At 43.4% G+C, this 22,404-nt stretch overlaps 1 protein-coding gene across 1 annotated transcript in view; it reads left to right on the forward strand.

The window, feature by feature from the left end:
* LOC108168680 overlaps window positions 1–20,673 on the forward strand; it is a 160,442-nt gene extending 139,769 nt beyond the window's left edge. Inside the window, exons 4-5 of the mRNA XM_030251656.1 lie at window positions 2,605–2,850; window positions 20,043–20,673. Of these exons, the coding sequence (XP_030107516.1) occupies window positions 2,605–2,850; window positions 20,043–20,053 (257 nt within the window). The 3' untranslated portion in view covers window positions 20,054–20,673. The remainder of the gene's footprint in view (window positions 1–2,604; window positions 2,851–20,042) is intronic.
* The last annotated feature ends 1,731 nt before the right edge of the window (window positions 20,674–22,404 follow it).

Consider the following 22,404-nt stretch of genomic DNA (forward strand, 5'->3'; position numbering starts at 1 on the left):
GCACAGTGGGTCTTGACGAGCAGAGACGGTTCATGGTTTTAGAGCTTTATTGTAGAAAGGCAGAGAGAAAGAGAAGGTAGAAAAAGAGAGGCCGGCCATGGCCACGTGGAGAGAAGGGGGAAGGGAGGAAGAGAAGGAAAACTAGAGATGAGAATAAGAGAGGTGTGAGCTTAAGAGAGAGAGGAGGGGCCAAGCAGCCCCTTTTATAGTGGGATGGGCTATCTCGCAGTTGCAGGGTAGTTGCGGGGAGGAGCATGCCTGGCTATAGTCAGGTAACTGTGGGGTGGAGTCTAGCCAGAATGCCAGGAGCTTGTGACATTGTCTGCGTGACTGATAGTCACAGGATTATGGAGTTGGGGGCTCCATGGTGTCAGCACCTACGTCTGAGAACATGACTCACTGTTCCATCCCTTGTAGAGTTTTCTACTGAGTCTCCGTGGTAAGCTTCGCTCAACCAGAACACAGGCTGCCTTTCACGTTCCCACAGATTGTCGTCTGGCTTTTACTGGTACACTGCTGGTGTGTGTGCTCCTGTACTCCCAGTAGGTAAATAAAATGTAATAAAAAAAAAATCTCAAATTCCCACATAAAATGGGATTCTTCCTGCTTCCTTAAAATTTTAGTGTTACCAGGGACACAGAGGAGGGGCTTAAAGCTGGTCAGGATTCGGGTTCCACCCTCAGTGACCTTCAGACCTGCTCCTTTCCAGTTAGTTACACAACAGCACTGCTCACAACAACCAATGGGCTCATCCTATACAGCCATTAAAGAGGACAAGTTAAGATGTGCTGTATGTATATGTACAATGAGGCTTTATTCAGCCATGAGGGAGACTGAAACACTACCATCTGCAGGGAAATGAATGGAACTGGAGTTCATACCAAGTGGCATGAGCCAGACCCAGAAAGACAATCATTAAAGGTTTCCTTTCATAAGTGGAGCTCGCACATGCCTATATGGCATGAAAATATAGGCAAAACTACTTTGCAAGAGGAAAGAAACTATCAGGAAGGGGTAAGATTGACACACAGGGGGGTAATAGGGAATGGATATGGACAACAAACTTGAACAAAAAATGTCATTGAGACCCATGGCTTTGTACAATGAACATGTGCTGATAAACAAAGGAGCCAATGCCATCTTTAGTCCCCGCAATAGCTACTTATATCAACTTCTGTATTTAACTCAATAGCTTCCCCACCTCTCGAAAAAATTCTTGTAGTGTATTGGCACACTCTACTAACCTATAAACTAAGACTATGGGGAGAAGGCTCAGTTGGTAAAGAGCTTGGTGTGACTGAGGGCCTGAGTTCCATTCTCAGCAGCTGTGTAAGGTGTGGTGTTGAGAAGTGGGGACAGATAGTCTAGCTGAATCAGCAAGCTCCAAGTTCAGTGAGAGACCTTGTCACAAAAAATAAGGAAGACAGCTGATACTGACCTCTGCATTTATATACATGAGCATGTTCTCTCTCTCTCTCTCTCTCTCTCTCTCTCTCTCTCTCTCTCTCTCTCTCACACACACACACACACACACACACACACACACACACAAAGTGAGGTGGGGAAGCATAGGAAATAGTTTAGCAAACGGAGACTCTACTTAGCTTGGGGGATACACAGACCCGTCTTCTATTAACATGCTCAGAAGCTGTCTTAGTTAGGGTTTTACTGCTGTGAACAGACACCATGACCAATGCATGTCTTATAAAAGACAACATTTAACTGGGGCTGGCTTACAGGTTCAGAGGTTCATCCATTATCACCAAGGCAAGAACATGGCAGCATCCAGACAGGCATGGTGCAGAAGGAGCTCTGAGGGTTCTACATCTTCATATGAAGGCTGCTAGCAGAATACTGACTTCTAGGCAGCTAGGATGAGGGTCTTATAGCCCACACCCACAGTGACACACCTACTCCAACAGGGCCACACCTTCTAATAGTGCCACTCCCTGAGCCAAGCATATACAAACCATCACAGCAGCCTAGGACCCACACCTGCATGTATAATGCACACATCTGAGCACCTAGCAACATGCTAGCAACCGAGACCCTCCCCATCTGCATCAAGTTGCCTGCACAAACTTCTCTCCAAACAATGGACTAATTTCTTTTCCCTTTAACAGCCATCACACATAGACAGTTTCTATTTATATGTACTTCAGTTATACTTAGGAACAAGGGTAGGAGGACCAATGCAGGCTGAGCTAGTTTTGATGCATGTACAACAGGGCAGGCTGTGTCCTCTGAGTGAACAGGGAGAAGCTCCTATTTACCATCTTATGCCTATGCATGTTTGGATATGCATAAGATTTAAAAATCAGATGCATTGTGGGAAGAGTCATGTGCAATAGAAGAAAAGGTTATATAATTCAAATATGTCAATCAAAAAGAGAACTATCCAATTATGGCTTGTGGTAAATAGTTCCTTTGCTCTTTAGATCCCATAAAAGATGTCCTGGGTGTGAACGTGGTACCCCGAGTGTTCTCTCGTTCATATGGGCTGCTGCCACTTTTATTAGCAGATTTCCCATCTATTCTAGCATCTTGATTTTGAACAGCTTCCTGGCTACTTTTCAGTCCATGTGTGCTTATTTCAATTCCTAGAATATGATGCCAAGAATCCAGAAACACTTGGTGGAGACAGGGACCACTGTCAACACAAGAATGTGATCACATACTGGGACAGGAGAGATGGTTCAACAGTAACAAGCACTTCCTGTTCTTCCAGAAGATCCAGGTTCAGTTCCCAGAACCCGTCACTGCTGTCTGTAAATCTAATGCTACGGGATCTGACACCCCTTTCTGGCTTCCATGAGCTCCAGGCGCACATGTGGTGGGTGAGTAGACAAGGTGAGGTGTCCTGGAACTTGTGTAGGTCAGACTGGCCTCAAACTCATAGAGATCCTCTGACTCGGTGTCCCTGGAGTAAAGGTGTGCACCACCATACTATGTGACAGTACTGATAATAATAGGATGAAAGAGGCCATCATGAGCCTTGAGCCTTGCAAGTTTGACCTACAGAAAGAAACTGAGCACAAGGCCTAGAGAGGTGCACAGATGTTTTAAGGCAGAGTCCTGCCCTCCCCATAGAGAAAAGGATTTTTCCTTCATCTGAAATACTGAGCTTCCCCCGGGGAGCTCAGTAATGGCGATAAAGTTGTTTGTGAATCATAAAGGAAAGCTTCTGAGATGTCTCCATTTAATTGTAAAGAGAAGCAGATGGAAGGCGGGGGTAATTAGGAATAACTGACAGGCTAAAAGGACAGGAGACAATTTGACAATCTCATACATATGTTAAAATCTGAGCTCTGGGGGCTGGCAAGATGGCTCAGCTGGTAAGAGTACTGACTGCTCTTACAGAGGTTCTGAGTTCAAATCCCAGCAACCACAGGGTGGCTCACAACCACCCGTAATGAGATCTGACCTCCTCTTCTGGAGTGTCTGAAGTCAGCTACAGTGTACTTATGTATAAAAATAAATAAATCTTTGGACCGGAGCAAGCAGGGACTGAGTGAGCAGAGTTGACTGAAGCGAGCGGGGCCAACCAGAGTGAGCAGAGGTCCTAAAAATTCAATTCGCAACAACCACATGAAGGCTTACAACCATCTGCACAGCTACAGTGTACTCACATACATTAAATAAATAAATAAATAAATAAATAAATAAATAAATAAATAAATAAATAAATAAATAATTTTTTAAAAATCTGAGCTCTACTATCTTAACCTCTTAGGTATCAATTCTTGCTTGTGGTTCAACTAAACAGAGCCAGCCACCTCGTCTTCCTGGGCACATTCTGTCCTAACACTTTTCCTGTCACTCATAATCCTGCCCCTCTTTCACGCAGCCTTTGAGGGTTCAGTGTGGACACCTTCTTTTGTTTCGGTGTTGTATAGCTGGATTAAGTGCTTAGGAAGGACCTGGATGATTCATGCATGATTAGGATGCTGAAGAATATTTTCAGTTAAATAATAACACTGACTCATTGTTGAAGGAAAATTGCTATTGGCCAGAGATAGGATCTGAGCAAGAAGTAATTTTGTATTAAGTGTCTAGGACCTAGAGGTCTTCAACATAGAAACCTTACAGACTCGAGAAATTATATGGGCTTACTTCATGTAATTACTTCTATATTAGTTACTATTCTGTTACTGGGATAAAATATCCTGACAAAAAGGACCTTAGGGAGCTGGGTTGTGGCATATGCCAGTAATCCCAGCACTCGGGAGGCAGAGACAGGCAGATCTCCAAGTTTGAGGCCAGCCTGGTCTACAGAGAAAGTCCTAGGGCAGCCAGGGCTACACAGAGAAACCCTGTCTCAAAAACCAAACAAACAAGGAAACAAAGGAACCTGGGGAAGAGAGTTTTCAGCCTGTGGTTCCAGAGGATAGACTCCATCATAGTGGGGAAGGCATGGGGGCAGAAGCAGGAAGCTGGCTCATCGCATCTTCATCCACATGTAGGGGAAGGGAGGAGAAAGAAAGATGGGGCGGGAACAGGCAGAAGTGAAATTGGGCTCAAAGTAAGCTCTCAGTGAGGTACTTCCTCCGGTTAGGAACCTTGGAAAGGCTCCATAGCTCCCCCGAAAGCACCACCACCTTGGGACCAAGTGTTCAAATAGGGAGCCTTAGGGGAACCTTCTCCTTCAAACCTCAGAGCTGTGCTCCGGTGGCTCCACCTTATGGAAGCCAAAAGAATATGAAGACAAACCCAAGGATTCCCCAAGCGGCAAAGAACCCTGTACAATCTTAAATACGTCTTTGACATATATGGCAAAGTTGTTCATTCAGTTTGCTTTCTGTTTTTTTTTTAATTTTTTAAAAAGATTTATTTATTTATTATATGTAAGTACACTGTAGTTATCTTCAGACACTCCAGAAGAGGGAGTCAGATCTCATTACGGATGGTTGTGAGCCACCATGTGGTTGCTGGGATTTGAACTCCGGACCTTCAGAAGAGCAGTCGGGTGCTCTTACCCACTGAGCCATCTCTCCAGCCCTGTTTTTTTTTTTTTAATCCATTAATTTATTCACTTTACATCTCAGTTACAGCCCCCTCCTTCTTTTCCTCCCAGTCCCACCCTTAAAAATTCCTCCCCCATTACCCCTCCCCTTCTCCTCAGAGAAGGGGAAACCCCCTTGAATACCATCCTACCTTGAAACCTCCAGTCCCACAAGGACTATCGCTTTCCAGTTTTTTTCTCATTTGTTGTTTTTTAATGCATTTTTATTTTTTGTGTATGAGTGTTTTGTCTCAGTGCATATATGTGCACCACATGCATGCCTGGTGCCCTCAGAAGTCAGAAGAAGGCATTAGAGTCTCTGGAACTAGAGTTATGAGCATATGTAAGCCACCATGTGGATGCCAGGAACTGAACCTGGGTCCTCTACAAGAACATCCAGTGCTCTTGACTGCAGGGCAATCTCTCCAGCCCCCTCATTTGTTATTTACTGGGATCTCACCTGAATATTCTGTTATCTCAGTCAGACACGGGTGAGCCTAACAAGAGTCTGGAGTGCATATAAGAACCACAGTGATAAAGAGCAGTTGTCTCCCCACGACAGGAGCTGAGGTCAGAGATGGCAAGTAACTGCCATAAAAATAATATCTGGACACAAAATCTAGGCAACCTTTGTTTGCTGCCCCTGTCTTCTCTCTCCCTCCCTCCCTCCCTCCCTCCTTCCCTCCCTCCCTCCCTCCCTCCATCCCTTGTCCTCCTCCTCCTCCTCCTCCTCCTCCTCCTCCTCCTCCTCCTCCTCCTCCGCCTCCTCCGCCTCCGCCTCCTCCGCCTCTGCCTCCTCCTCCTCTTCTTCTTTTGAGACAATGTTTCTCTGCATAGCCTTGGCTATCCTGGAACTCACTATGTAGACCAGGCTGGCCTAGAGATCCACCTGCCTCTGCCTTCTGGGTTCTGGTTTTAAAAGCGTGTGCCACTACACCTGGCTCTTTATTGTAAAAGGTTTGCATTTTATTTAATTAAGAAGAGCATCGTATCCTTACACAATCATGTTCCTTGTGTAGTTCTAAAAACCACAAAATCAATCTGCAATTATAAAATCCTTCAATATTTTATTACAGTTGTGGTAAGATCAGGTGAGCACCAACACAATGTTTCTCTTACAAAACAAAACTCAAAAAAATTCAAGATTTACCTCTCCAGGGGAAAGGACACTTGTGCACCGGGTCCTCCTGGATTCTGGGACTCCCTCACATCAAGAACCATTGCCAACCTTTGGGACCCACATTCAACAGACCCAGAAAGGCACTATTTGTGCCTTTGCAGGGCAGAAACAGGATCATCAAGTGAGCTCTCAGCTCTGAGTAGAATGCATTAAGCGCCTCCCAGCGAATGCCCCTTGCTCACTGAAGCTGGAATCTGCAGAGAAGAACCAGCACAGCAAGCCGGGGCTCACGAACCACAGCACCAGTGGTGGCTTTTTGAAAAAAAAATTTTTTTCGGACTAAATTTAATTCAGTCTGAAACCTCAACCTACACACTGGCATGGGCAGAGAGACTTCAGTAGAAGTCCTGTAATAATTCTGGTTCAAAAATCTTTCATCACTTTGGCAATGGCAGTCATAAAGAAGTTTCTATTTCGAGGAGCTGAGGTCAAGGATCGGGCAAGCCCCTATGGTGCCTCCTGCTGCTTGGTCCTAATGCATTGTGGGAAGTGGTGAAGTGGGGTAAACAAATCACTGGCTTTCCCTTACTGCGGGATAAGAAAAGAGGAGTCGCAAAGGTAAATATTGGGATGCTAGCAGCTCGAGAAGGCAATCTTGAAAGTTGTTTATGTAGCAGCTCTACCTTTGGAATGCACAGAGTTGCGCCAACCCTTGTCAGTGTGCACAGTCTTTGAGAGCTCTTCTCTGGAAAAATTGGTGTTCAAAGCCCACACTGAACACTTGGCGGTGAACACGTGGGAAGGAGCTGAATAGTATAGCAAGGCTTTGAAAATTGAGCTGACATGGAAGCTCAGCTCGCAGAAGGCCACTTAGAACTTAGAGCCTGAATCCAGCTGGATCTATTGTCTGCTAAAGCTAAAATACCAACACCATTAGTAGGATTTAAGTAAGACTTGAAGATCCATAGAATAATATTCAAAATGTCTAGGATCAAGGCAGTTATTCAGAATATGAAAAACCAGAAAAATCTCTGGTAGAAAAATATGTGTAACAATGCCAAGGATAGCCAAATACTGAAGATTCTCATAGAAAGTTAGAAGGAAAACAGAAGAAACAGATGGAAAATAGAAAATCCATGAGATGAACTAGGTTTAGCTGGCTATGGTGGCACACCTTTAATCATAGCACTAGGGAAGTAGAGGCAAGTAGATCTCTGAGTTTGAGGCCAGTCTGGTTTGCTTAGTGAGTTCTGAGATAGACAGGGCTACATAGAGAGACCTTGCCTCAAAAAAAAATTTTTTTCTAAAACCTTCTCAATTTAGGAAGCTTAAAATACCCAAAAAAAAGGAATAAATACAAAGGACTTTATGCCCAGACACCTAATAATCAAAGTGATGAAAGACAGAGACACAGAAGAAGTTCTGAAAGTAACCAGAACAAAAAGCAACATATTCATGAAGCAGAATAAAATTTCAGTGATTATAGATTCTCATGAGAAACCATGACAACCGGAAGAAAGTGGAACAATACTTTTCAAATGCTGAAAAGGAAATAATTACCCAGACGGAATTCTGTAACTACTGAAATATTCTTCAGACTGAAGGTAAAAGGAAAATGAAGGATCTGTTACTGGAAGACCTCATCTGTGGTTATTGCTTAAGAGAGAAACAGTAGCCGAAGGGAACTTAGAACGTTAGGAAAGAAAGAACAGGTACCTTTCCTCTGCAACCGAACGCTTGGCCACTGACAGCAGAGACTGGAAGTCTTGTAACAGCTCTGTTCCTCACTGTGTGGTCAAATACCCAATACATGTGACGGGCATATCTTGTCTCACAATGTGAGCGTGCTCTCCGCCAGGGCATAGAAGGGACATGAGGTGTCTGGTCACCTGGATGCCTGCACTCAGGAAGCAGAGATGGGGATGTTGCCACCCTGTCCTCTTGGATTCGTCTGGCAATGGTGCTGTTCACAATCAGGATGTGTTTTTCCCTCTTTGGTCAAACCTTTCTGGAAGGTACCATTGTAGACACATTCCAGATGTGATTCTAATCCAATCAACTTGATGACAAAGACAGCTTATCACAAGTTTATTTCACAGTGCTGGGAATTGAACTCAGGTCCTCACACATGCTGGAAAAGTGACCTGCACCAGGCTCCATCCCCAGGCCATGATGAAGTTTTCAGTGTATGTGGATGTAATATATAAGACAGCAACATAAGAGGGGAGATACACCAAACCATATCAAGGTGGTTTTCCTAAAAGAACATAACTTTTAAAAGGAAGAATGTTGGAGGGATCATATCATCCAATTGTGAGACTTCCTATAAAATATAGTGATCTACATAATGTAGTAAAAGAGAAAGACCCATTAGCGAGACATATAGGAGAAGATCTACACAGTACAGTAGCCAATATTTGAATTTCTGTATCAGAGAAACTTGAAAAAGATCTTTTTTCATAAAGTGGTGTTTGTTGATTGTGACATCCTTATACAAAAGGTCAACTACATCCTAAACCTCACACCACATATAAAACTGATTTATAGTGGGTCCCAGTGTCACAGTGCTTGTTTGGCCTGCTGGAGGCCTGTGTTAGACTCCTAACCCAGACAGAGAAACACCACCTTCCCAAACAAAAAAACTCAAGCGGGTTGTAATTGAAATGTGACACATAAAACTATAAAGCTTTTAGAAGAAAATCCTTGTGACCATGAATCAGGATAGAACTCTTAGATGTGATACTGAAAATATAAATGGCCCAGGAAAAATATTAGATTTCATCAAAATAAAAAAAAATCTGCCAAAGATACCATTTTTTAAAAATGAAAGAAAGCAAGAAGAGGGGAAAGTAAAGAAATGGTGCAGCAGTTAAGAGTGCCTGCTGCTCTTCAGAGACCTGAGTTTAATTCCTAGAACCCATGCCAGGTGGCCTATGATTGTCAATAGCACAGCTGGTGGCCACATTCCAGTGCCCCCACACATAAGCACACATCCACATATAGACACACACCCCTATGCATAATTTAAAATGATAAGAATAAGAATCAATGTAAAGAAAAGCTATAGTTGGCAGGAAATGATTGTAAATCAAACAAAGTACTTATTTCCAGAATATACTTCACTTATTTAAAAATTTAAAGTTAGTGTAAGACTTTGGTGAGCTTTAACTACCGAGGACCCCCTGAGTGAGCCACATGGATCTGGGGATCGATGCTAAAGCAAGAGGTATTTATTGTTCCTGTGCACTGGGGTCATCCTGCACCTGAAGGAGAGGCAATAACCTCAGGCAGCCCATTCAGCAAGTTTTTATACAGTTTCCAGGGGCAGAATGGAGCACCAGCAACTAGGCACAATATGATTGGCAGAACAGTGTGACTTTTAAATTGATTGGTCTCTGCGGGTGACCAATGGTTGGTCCCCCCTCCCTTCTGGAGGGGAGGGGTGCCTACATGCTTCATGACCTCTCTCTTCCAGGGGGAGGGGTGCCTGGTGGAATTTTCCAAAGGTCCTGAGCTGACCTCTTTATCCCCCCCCACCCCCTTTTTTCTTGTGCATGTTTCAATCCCGAAGCTATTGCTGGTATTCTGATTTCTCATACTCCTGGTCTTCTGTATCTAGTTCTTTGTATCTCTGCTTTAAGATCAGTAGCTGGACTGTACCTATGCATTCCTTAACAAAAGTGGCCAAGCAGTTGCAAATGTAGGGGCCAAAAGTCAGAAGTAAAATCAAGATGACTAAGAAGCCTAATAGGGAGGAGATCAGGGTGGTAACCCAAGGAGAATTGTTAAACCAGGATTCAAACCAACCTTGGGTTTTCTTTCTTTCTCTCTTCCACTTGGCTAGTCCTTCTTTCACCTTGGCCCAATGCTTCACACCTCTAGGTAGCACAGAAAAAGTGGTTGGCCCCCTAGCACTAATGGGCCTGCTGCTAGCTTCTCCCATCTCGAGGTCACACATATATGGGGGTTTCTTGCAAGAAACTTCTCAAATTTGAGTATCCTCACCCTAAGCCCCACCCTCCAAGGCCAATTCTGAGACACAGTTTAGATTTACATATCCCACATCCCCCACATTTGGGCAGTCCCTCCCAGTGGACACCCCAGGGGTCAAGGCCCACTGCTAAATCACAGAGATCAAAGACAAGGTCCAGCCACCAGATACAATGTGGGTGTTCCTCTGTTGTGGACCAAGTCACATCCCCAGTGGCTGAGAGCACCTGCCAAGTCACCCTGGTGGGGGCTGCTGAGGCTCAGCACTGGAAGATACATCATAGCCATCTCAAGGTTTCTTTGGCCTTGCAGAAGGGGGTTGCTTGGGTGTTTGGCTGCTATCCAGTTGGCATCAGGCACAGGTGCTGGTCTGACGTAAACCCAGGAAGTTACTCCATCCACTTTAATGGAGGTCTGGGTGGTCAACAACACCAGGAACAGCCCTCTCCACTTTGCTTCCAAGTTTTCAGCATGATGTCCCTTAACATATACCCAATCTCCAACCTGGAGTACCTGTGTTATACAGGGCACTAAGTTTAGGCCACAATTTCTGGTAGGTGATCTGGAAAGCTTGAAATCAAGCCATAAGATTCTTGTCAGTCTGCAAAGTCACTCTGAAGGAATCAAGAGTGGGGGTCAAGGGAGTGGGAGTCCCATACAGGATCTCAAAAGGGGTCAGGTTAAAATGGTAGGGGGTGTTCTGGGCTCGGAACAGGGCCAGGAAAAGGAGCACCATTCAGTCAGCGCTAGTCTTCAAGGACAATTTAGTCAAAGTCTCTCTTAAGGTTCTATTTATTTTCTCTACCTGGCCTGAGTTCTGGGGACAGTATGCACAACGGTGCTTCCAGTTAGTCCCCAATGTCTCTGCCAATCCCTGACTTACCTTAGAGACAAAAACAGGACCGTTGTCTGATCCAGTTACCTTGGACACTGAATCTCTGGAAAATTTCCTCTCATATCTTCTTGGCTGCCATGATAGCTGTTTCCTGCTTGGTGGGGAAAGCCTCAACCCATCCAGAGAAAGTATCTACAAACACTAGAAGGTACTTGTAACCATATTTTCCTGGCTTAACTTCTGTAAAATTGACCTCCCTGTATACTCCAGGCCTCTTTCCCCTAGGTCTTCTGCCCTGTTTACCCTTGGCCGCATAAGCATTCACTTGCTGGCATACCGTACACTGTTCTCTCTGGCCTAAAACCTGAGGTTCGTTACATAGACTTCAGATCCCTTGACTGCTTGGTTGAGCTCCCTATCTACTAACTGAGTCCATCTGTGCATTTGGCCTAGTAAGTCTTTTGCTTGCTTTCTAGGGGGTATAATTTTCCTTCTTGTGTGCACCATTGCCCTTCCTTCTCTAGGTAGTAGTTGGTAGGGTGAGTAGCAATCTGAGTCCTTTCTTTTTCAGTATATTCTAAGTGAGGCCATCCCTTAGTCCAGTCCCATTTCCCAGTGGGTGTCTCTTGCAGGCCCGTAATCTGGATAGGCTCCTGCATAGCCACTTCTCAAGCCTGGTAATTGCCTCGGGCCTCTCTCTTGGTATATAGCCCCATGGTTGTGGGCTGTGGCAAAGCCATACCTGCTATCCATGTTGATGTTAATCTTCTTGCCGGCCCCAAGTTCCAAGGCTTTAATAAAGGCAATTAGCTCTGATTTCTGCGTTGACATGCCAGGGGTAGAAGTTCCACCCAGATGACGTTTGTGCCGTCCACCATGGCAGCACCTGCTCATCTCTGACCAGTATGGAGAAAACTGCTCCCATCTGTAAAGCAGGTCGCCTTGGCGCCCCACAGGGGTCAATCAGGGAGGTCTTTTCTCCACCCATGGGCTCTCCTTTTGGGCCAGTTAGTTGTGGCCCATCGAGCAGGAAATGTATCTGGGCCCCCATCTTGGAGAGTAAGTCTTGCCCCAACAGAGGGTAGGGACAGTAAATGAATGGGATACCTGGCCCATCCTAATGTCCACTGTTCTTTGGTGACATACATCTTGGTACCAGTAGCTTTTTGGACTCAGGTTTTTTACTGGAGACTGGCCCATCAGCTTGGAGGAGGACTGAGTGTTGGGCCCCTGTGTCCATCAAGAATTGAGTGGGTTTCCCCTCCACTCTGAGTTTCCCTGGGGAGGGGATCTGAACCCCATCCTCCCTGGACACTGTCTTCCCCCAGGGCCAATACCTTTGCTGTTTTCCCAAGACCTGGAATTGCCCACCTCCAGCTTCCATTTGTTAGGGCACTCTTGGGCCCAGTGGCCTCTCTCCTTGCAATATGTGCACTGTGCACTGGTCCTCTTCAAGGGCTTTTCTGTCTCTTTTCTCTGCTTTTCCTAACTACTATAGCCAGGACTCTATAGATTCCTTCCCTGTCACTTTCCTTCCTTCCTTCCTTCCTTCCTTCCTTCCTTCCTTCCTTCCTTCCTTCCTTCCTTCCTTCCTTTCTTCCTCTCTCTCTTTCTCTCTCTCTTCCTTCCTTTCTATCAGTAAGTATATTTTTAAAATTTCAAAGTACCAGAAACTCTTTGAAGTTAAACATTAAGAAAATGCTAATTTCGAGCACAGTGAGAAAAATTATCAATAGAACATAATTTTAACATTTTCAACTGTTGATATTCAACAAAAGAATAGTTATTTTAAGATATACTTTGCTGTTATGTCTTCCTTTTCATTTCTGATTTTGTTAATTTGGATACTGTCTCTGTGCCCTCTACTTAGTCTGGCTAACGGTTTATCTATCTTGTTGATTTTCTCAAGGAACCAGCTCCTGGTTTGGTTGATTCTTTCTATAGTTATTTTTGTTTCTATTTGGTTTGATTATTTCCTGCTGTCTACTCCTCTTGGGTGTATTTGCTTCTTTTTGTTCTAGAGCTTTCCTGTGTGCTGTCAAGCTGCTAGTGTAAGCTCTCTTCAGTTTCTTTTTGGAGGCACTTAGAGCTATAAGTTTTCCTCCTACCACTGCTTTCATTGTGCCCCATAAGTTTTGGTACGGTGTGTCTTCATTTTAATTAAATTCTAAAAAGCCTTTAATTTCTTTCTTTATTTCTTCCTTGACCAAGTTATCATTGAGTAGAGTGCTGTTCAGCTTCCATGTGTGTGTGGGATTTCCATTGTTTTTGTTGGAATTTAAGACCAGCCTTAGTCTGTGGTTATCTGATAGGGTGCATGGGATTATTTCAATCTTATTGTATCTGTTGAGGCCTGTTTTGTGGCTAATTATATGGTCAGTTTTGGAGAAAGTACCTTGAGGTGCTGAGAAGAAGGTATGTTCTTCTGCTTTAGGATGAAATGTTCTATAAATATCTGTTAGATCCATTTGGTTCATAACTTCTGTTAGTTTCACTGTGTTTCGGTTTAGTTTCTGTTTCCATGATCTGTCCATTGCTGAGGGTGGGGTGTTGAAGTCTCCCACTATTACTGTGTGGGGTGCAATGTGTGCTTTGAGCTTTAGTAAAGTTTTTGTTTGTTTGTTTGTTTTTGTTTTATGAATGTGGGTGTCCTTGCATTTGGAGCATAGATGTTCAGAATTGAGAGTTCATCTTAGTAGATTTTCCCTTTGACCAATATGAAGTGTCCTTCCTTATCTTTTCTTGATAACTTTGGTTGAGAGTTGATTTTTATTTGATATTAGTGTGTTTCTTGGGACCATTTGCTTGGAAAATTGTTTTCCAACTTTTTACTCTGAGGTAGTGTCTGTCTTTGTCACTGAGGTGGGTCTCCTGTATGCAGCAAAATGCTGGGTCCTGTTTATGTATCCAGTCTGTTAGTGTATGTCTTTTGGGGGGAATTGAGTCCATTGATGTTAAGAGATATTAAGGAAAAGTGATTGTCACCTCCTGTTATTTTGTTGTTAGAGATGGAATTATGTTTATGTGGCTATCTATCTTCTTTTGGGTTTGTTGAAAGATTACTTTTCCAGGGTGTAGTTTCCCTCCTTGTGTTGGTGTTTTCCATCTATTATCCTTTGCAGGGCTGGATTTATGGAAATATATTGTATAAATTTGGTTTTGTCATGGAATATCTCTATGGTAATCGAGAGTTTTGCTGGTTATAGTAGTCTAGGCTGGCATTTGTGTTCTCTTAGGGTCTGTATGACATCTGCTCAGGATCTTCTAGCTTTCATAGTTTCTGGTGAGAAGTCTGGTGTAATTCTGATAGGTCTGCCTTTATATGTTGCTTGACCTTTTCCTCTTACTGCTTTTAATATTCTTTCTTTGTTTAGTGCATTTGGTGTTTTGATGATTATATGATGGGAGGAATTTCTTTTCTGGTCCATTCTATTTGGAGTTCTGTAGGCTTCTTGTATGTTCTTGGGCATCTCTTTCTTTAGGTTAGGGAAATTTTCTTGTATAATTTTGTTGAAGATATTTACTGGCCCTATAAATTGGGAATCTTCTCTCTTGTCTTTACCTGTTGTTCTTAGGTTTGGTCTTCTCATTGCGTCCTGGATTTCCTGGATGTTTTGGGTTAGGAACTTTTTGCTTTTTGCATTTTCTTTGACTGTTGTGTCAATGTTTTCTATAGTATCTTTTGCACCTGAGATTCTCTCTTCTATTTCTTGTATTCGGTTGGTGATGCTTGCATCTATGGCTCCTAATTTCTTTCCTATGTTTTCTAACTCCAAGGTTGTCTCCCTTTGTGATTTCTTTATTGTTTCTAATTCCATTTTTAGATCCTGGATGGTTTTGTTCATTTCCTTTACCGGTTTGATTGTGTTTTCCTGTAATTCTTTAGGGGATTTTTGTTTTTCCTCTTTAAGTGCTTCTACCTGTTTACCTGTGTTCTCCTGTATTTCTTTAAGGGAGTTATTTATGTTCTTCTTAAAGTCCTCTATCACCATCATGAGAAGTCAATTTAGATCTGAATCTTGCTTTTCCAGTGTGATGGTGTAAAAAGTTAAAGTTCAATAAAAGAATATAAATAATTCAATTTTAATGAGTCAGATTGTTTAAATTGTATGTGCATGAGTGCTCTGTCTGCAAACATAGCACTTGATCAAAGAGCAGGCATGGATGCCAGTTAAGCACATGAAAAGATGCACAGCATCCATTAGGAAGGATCAGGTTAGGAAGTGTTCCAAGTACCAGTTACAAATACTGGCAATTCTTTTTATTCTCTGACCCCAAAGAGCAAAATATTTTCAGCCCGGCAAAGCCCTCTCTCAAGTGAAAAAAATCTGGATTTAACATGTCTGACTTAGGCCTGGAGAGGTTAAGAGCACTTGCTGCTCTTGGAGAGAGGACCCAGGTTCAGTTCCCAGGACCCACATGACAGCTTATAACCATCTGTAACTCCAGTTCCAGGGGACCCAATGCAGTGCCCTCTTCTGGCCTCTGTGGGTACCTGTATGTACACTGTGCACATACAGACAAACAAGGAAACACACACATTTTTTTTTAATCTGACTTAATTGCAGGTTACACAATTAGGTAAATCTGATTTAAAATCTGTGAAATCCATTTAATGAACAGGGCTTCTCCATTATTCCTTGTACATCTTAAATGTGGAGAAGGGGACTGAAGAGATAGCTCAGCGGTTAAAAGCACTGTCTACTCCTTTAGAGTCCTGAGTTCAATTCCCTGCAACCACATGGTGGCTCACAACCATCTGTAATGGGATTTGATGCCCTCTTCTGGTGTGTCTGAAGATAGCTACAATCTATTCATATAAATAAAACAATAAATCTGTTTTTAAAAAATGTGGAGAAGGATGACCCTCTGGCCTGCTGGTTGATCTAGCTACCCAATACAGAACCTCAAAGCATACTGTCCAGAGGTGGGGGGTTCTTTTTCTGACTCAGACTAGAAATTCCCTTTCACAAGTAGCCAGACCACAAATCTCTGCTTAGAACTGTAATAGGCTGTGGATCAGCAAGGAGCAGCCAGCCACCTCTGCCCTGGCCCCCTGCTTTGCCTGCACCCCCCCCACCTCTCCAACTTCCACCCCTCCAGCCCCTACACACACACACACACACACACACACACACACACACGCACACGCACACGCACGTGCATGCACACGCGGCAGGCGCGCACACACACACACACACACACACACACACACACTGGTCAATCTCATCTCAGCGTGCATCTCAGGAGATATGCATGTCTTGTGTTCTATCACTGAGACATCTAAAACTACTTTTTATTTTTGACTACAATTTATGGAAGAAGACACAGATGAGTTTCCAGGCTACAAATGAGGATCCTGAGGGAATTTTGATACAAGTTCAGCTTGTCAGACAAGGGCTGTATTCCGGGTGGTGACAGTATTAACACCGTTCAGGTGGATGCCACTTAATACTTCTTGCCCTGGGAAACTAAGAGCAGTCTTTGAAATATGCAGAACATCTAAAACAATGACTATCTTTTTAGTATATCTGGAACTATCTAATCAAATGTATTTAGTGGGAAGTCATTAATTGTTGCGTCCAACTCGACCAGCAAGGAAAACGCAACCACCAGTTCTTCTTAATGCAGTTTACTCAGGCAGCTTCTCTCTTCAACTCCCCCGAGCCTCGGGGTACAAGTGTTTTTATGCACTCGAGCCACAACCACACCTCGACCAATCACCACAGGTCACATCACCTCACCAGGCAGGCTTGCTCAGCCAATCAGGGATTAAGGGCAAGCCATCCACCAAATATGGGCTTGTTTACTGCCTGGCACAGATTTCCGTCCGGGCTGGCCAGGGAGTCCGGAATAACTTCCCACAATTGATTTCTAATTTCTTTTAACAAAGCAACCAAAAAGGTAGCAGTTGACTGACATCCTGGACTCAGTATGTTCTGATTCATTTAAAAGGTCAGGAGGGCTGAGGCAGGAGGATGGTTTAGCCTGAGAGCTCAAGGACAGCCTAGCAGTACAGTACAGACCTTGCCTCAAAAAGGGAGCTGCTTTTGTACCTGGGTCCACAGGGACCTGGAGTAGGATGAACCTCTGGCATCTCCACCCCATTTGGTGTTCTGTCTCCCTGTCTCCATTACTTAGAGTCGGACCCCTGATTGGTTCTGCATAGATTACCTAATCTGTTTACCTAACCTATCTTTGTTCTAATTGACATCTCCAGGGCTTTACTGCCTCTGTCTGTTAACCCAGGCCTAGTCCTGGAAGCGTCTAGCCTCTGTACAATTTAATCTGGGCCTAAAAGATTTTCAGCCCCTGAGACTTGTTACTGAAAGCTCACCCTTTCTACTTCTTACTAAACTCTAGGTGGGCTGGTTCAACTCAGCTGTTCTGGCTCAAACGCCTCTCCAAGCTGACTGATTCAATCTGCCTTCTCTCTCTCAGCCTCTCCTGAATTGCTCTGCTTGGCCTTATACTAACTCTGGCAATAAGTTCTAATCTTCTGGTTCCTTCTCATTCTCTGGCGCATCCTGTCTTCGCCTGTGTCTAGCTTGTTCTCTCGCTGCACCCTGTCTGTAAAACTCCTCCTTCTCCTCTCCCTCTGCACTGCTCCCTCCTATGTTACCTCTCTTTCCTCTGTGCTTCTGAGAGTTGGGCGTATCCTGTTCTCTCAAATCTTTCTCTCGATTTGTCACTTTGTCTGCCACTCAATTAGACATCACTTTCAAACCTGGGTGCTTCCTTCTACAAACTAACTTTACCTTCGCTGTTGGGGATGAAAGGTGTGTACCAAGGACATGTCTATACTCCAGCCAGAGGGATTAAAGGTGTGTGCTAAGGACTGAACCACATCACAACTAGAAACAGGGCTTTTCAGTAAATCACACATCTTGGGGTTCTCAGTGTGATCAAAAATCCTGCAACAAACAGCTCCTAGCATTCCAGGAAGTTATGTCTTTGGGCAAATGGGGCTTGCAGGCTAGAGACATTTCTGCTTTACAGATAAGCACAGTAAGTTGAAACACACCTTAAGCAATCATACATACCTGGCTATAAAACAAATGTTTCTTAAACTGTCCCCTTCCCCATAAAACAGATGACACAAAGCAAATTCAACACCATCTTAGCTGCTGTGTTTGGGTCCATGGTCCTATTGCACCTAGGGTCTGTATTGATATCTGAGGCTGTGTTACCACTAAGGACCATGCAGTTATCCCTGGTCCAAGCTGCCATCTAAGTTCATGTTGATTTCCAGGTACTGTATTGAGCTGGCCCTGCCCCTTGCCTAGGCAGCACAGTAGAGCTGGCCCTGGTGGCAAAGGCATGAGCCAGCCCTGAGTGCATGAACACCAAAGATCTAGCCCTCCCCTCATCTGCCTTGTGGTGGTGGGAGTACAGATAAGAATCCCTCTGCCAAGGTCATGAGAGTGGAAGAGCTGTCCCATCTCTCACCAGATGCAGCACTCAGGAGAGGGGACACATCTCCCCTGGGCAGCACAGTAGAGCTGGCCCTGACCCTACCTATGGCACTTGGGTGAGCTAGCTGGGTCAATGCTGGAGATCTGGCCCTGGGGTGTGGGTGTGAAACACCCGGATGACTGACCAACTCAGCCACTATCCAGGCCCAGATCCAGGGCTTTGAGTTGGCCCATCCAACAACTACAGCATCTATGACCTGCTGGAGTGTGTGAAGGGGCAGCTTCTGTGGTGAGAATTTTGTGTGTGTGTTCTGTTTTTTGTTTGTTTATTTTGTTTCCTTGTGGGAGAAGTTGCAAGGGCAGGGGGTGAGATGTTTTATTGTTTGTTTCATTATTTATTTCTTATTTTTTTTGTTTTCTTTGGGGAGGGAGGTGTAAGGGTAGATATGGAGGGATGGAGAGATGAGTGGGAATCAGATGCATGTTGTAAAATTCACAAAGAATCAATTAAAAAAATCTTAAAAAGAGAGAAATATAAAAAGATAATTCTTTGGTTTCTGTTGAGGTGTGTTTGATTATTTATAGACAGTGACTTCTTGCCATATTCTCACATCACGAAAGGATAGACTGAGTGTTCCTGAATCTTGGGTATATGGACACTAATCCTACCCTTGAGGAAGAAACTGTCACCTTATGCTAGGGATGCAAGGATGCAAGTTGAAGTTGCCAGCCCTCCCGCCTGAGGAATTCCCCCTCAGGACTTACAAGCACCTAGGATATTGGCTTGAATTAAAGAAAAGTATTTCAGATAAGTCTTAATCAATCAAAAGGACAAGATGCACTGAAAGAGACCCAGGGTAGCCATTGGAGAAGAGAGTGAATAAGTGCCTTAGCTACAGTTATACGCATGGTTTTGGTGCCCTTGAAGTGGCCCTTGAGGACAACAATCTATATCGAAGACGGAATTGAAAGTCGTTGGTAGGTACACATATTTCTTTACTGAAGCAGGCATTTTAGTAGCAGTGAGATGCATTTGAGGCTATATCAACAACTAAGATCTACAACTAAGACTTTAAGAAGTGTTTGCATACTCAATTTCTGACAGAAAGTGTTAGGTCTCTGAGGCAGCTTAAAGGGACAGGAGGCAGAAAAGAGAAGGAGCCCTAGCTGCAGCCCTGACTGCGTTTATCCATGCACAGCGAGCTTCCTCGGGGAAGCTGGAGAATCTCCCAGAGGAAAACAGATGGCTGTGACCCTTTGTATGGTTTTTGTTGTTTCGGTCTTAGACATTAGCCATTAGCTGTTCTAAGAGTCACATTTGTAATATTTTTAGAAGTGAAGTATAGTGTAGGTTCGTTTTGTTTTGTTTTGTTTTTGCACAGGCCAACTGCAGTCAACGGTCAAAATTCTTGACTCTGTCAGCAAGTGACATAAACCACTCCAGAGGGTCAGGTTATCTCTATGTGTTTTCTGTCTGTCTCTGTCTCTCTGTCTGTCTCTGGGTCTGTCTGTCTCTCCTTTCTCGGGTGCCCTTAGTCTTTCCCTGTTTTTCTAACCTGTCTCAGAATCTACATAAACTCTATCTGTTAATCCAGCACACTGAATTTTCAACAGGAATTTTGAGAAGACATGGACGTGCAATAACTTCCCCTCCTCCTCTTCCTCTTCTTCCTTCTCTAGCTTTGGACTGAAGCTGGATCCTGGTACAGGCAAGCACCACTTAAGGTTTTTGCACGGAATTTTCTTCAGTCGGGCATACCAGCATCTGCCCATCTCTGTTTGACCTTCAATCTGCAAAGACTCTTAGAACAACAACATCAGCAATCTGTTCTTGGACCACTGCAGTCAAGGGCATAGTTTATACTTCACACGTCACTCTGGTCTCTTAGAGAAGACAATTCATTTCTTATTTGTTTGTTTTGGTTTTTGCGACAGCATCTCTCTACATATCCAGGCTAGTCCCAACTGTTGACTTGGGACCCAGAACAACAGAACTGCACACATGTTTGGGTAATAGTCTTGCAGATCAAGCTTGAAAAAGTTTCTAGGCTGCCTGCCCATTTTCTTTTCCTCTTAAAAAATAGTTCTGATTTTTGTTTTAGTTTTTATGAATTATGCTTGTTTGGGACTGGGCCACTCAAACATTTACAGGGGTATTTAAAACGTCTCGGGGGTTTAGTTATAATAAATTAAAGCTTTTACAAGAACTCATGTAAAATGTTTACACAAACTGTGCATCCATTTCTCTTAAGTAAATTGGGATTGATGGGGCATATAATAAACGTTTTATTAACTTTGCCATAAATGTCAAGACTGTTTTCCAATGTGACTGTGCCATTTTAAATCCTCCGTAGAAACACAAGAATTTCAGCAGCTCTGTTCTCCCTGGAAGTTGACATTATCTTTTCTTTCTTTCTTTCTTTCTTTCTTTCTTTCTTTCTTTCTTTCTTTCTTTCTCTCTCTCTCTCTCTCTTTCTTTCTTTCTCTTTCTTTCTTTCCTTCCCTCTTTCCTTTTTTCTCTTCTTTTTATAAAACCCGTTTTATTATTATTATTATTTTATTTTCTGTGTATGAGTGTTTTGCCTGCATGTATGTTGGTGTGCCATGTGTGTGCCTGGCGTCTACAAGAACTAGAATAGAGTATTGGATCCCCTGTAAGTTAAGTTATAGATGGCTGTAAGCCTCCTTGTGGTGCTGGAAACTGACCCTGGCCCTTTGGAAGAGCAGCAGCCAGTGCTCCTAACCTCTGAGCATCTCTCCATTGCCACTCTTAAATTTTGAGCCATTTAAATAGGTGTGAAATGATACCTCATTGTGATTTGAACTGTAATCCCTCAATGACTAATAATGTTAAGGTCTTTGTTCATTTAACATTTATTTATCTATTTATCTAGCCATCTATTTCTCTCTCTCTCTCTCTCTCTCTCTCTCTCTCTCTCTCTCTCTGTGTGTGTGTGTGTGTGTGTGTGTGTGTGCTCGCTCACGTGTGCAAATGCATACATGCATGAGTGTGTAGGTGCATACACATGGAGGAGGTCAGAGGACATCCTGCAAAAGTCATTTCTCTCCTACCATTTGGGCTCTGGGGATCAAAATCAAGTTGTTAGACTTGGTGACAAGTGCGTGTACCAGCTGTGCCATCTTGCTGGCTCAGCACCTTGCTTTCCTGAGACAAGGTCTTTCAGTGAACCTGGAGCTCACTGCTTTGGGCAGGCAGGCTGGCCATCCAGCTCCTGAGACCCACCTGTCGATGGCCTCCAGGGCTGGGATTTCGAGCTGTGGTATGGCGCAGCTTTTTATCAGCTGAGGACTTGAACTCACCTCTTGATTCACAGCAAATACTCTTGTCCCTGAGGTGTCATCCTAATCCATAGGATTTATATATTATAGATTTAAGTCATTTATTTGACACATGGTTTGCAAATATTTCTCCAGTATTTAGTTATTTTATTCTTTCAAAAAATGTCTCTTAAAGAGTAGACATTCTTATTTATAAGGAAGTCAAACATCACTGTTTTCTTATGGGTCACAACTTTAGTTTCATAGCTCAGGGCCTGTAGCTCCCACATTTACTTTCTGCGTATTGGAGGACTAGCCAGACGTGGCCGACTGTAGCATCCTAACAGTTCTGTTATGCTTTAAGTGCACTGTCTGATTCCTAAACTTCCCTGAGTTGTTTTGTGGGTCAGCATGTGGTCTAGCATGCTAAATGTTTGGCGTCTATGGAAAACATGTGGATCTCACCATCATTGCAAAGTCATCTATAAATAGCAATTATGTCAACTGCTTGGCCCTTGTGTTTAAATCTACAGTCCCCTTATCCCCAGAACATTTTTTTCTCTTAATCATTTGGGTTTTTTTCTTTTAATCGGTTTTAATCATAAATATATTTATCTTACCAGATCCTGTTTTTGTATATTTTGGAGCTGTGTTATTAGATGATTAAACATTTAAAAATTTTATGTCCTTTTGATGAATTGAGCCTGTTATCATTCTGAAATTATTTTTATCCTGGTGAATTTTGCTCTGTAATACACTTAAG

Source organism: Mus musculus (genome assembly GCF_000001635.26).
Source record: "Mus musculus strain C57BL/6J chromosome 4 unlocalized genomic contig, GRCm38.p6 C57BL/6J MMCHR4UN_CTG5".
NCBI lineage: Eukaryota > Metazoa > Chordata > Mammalia > Rodentia > Muridae > Mus > Mus musculus.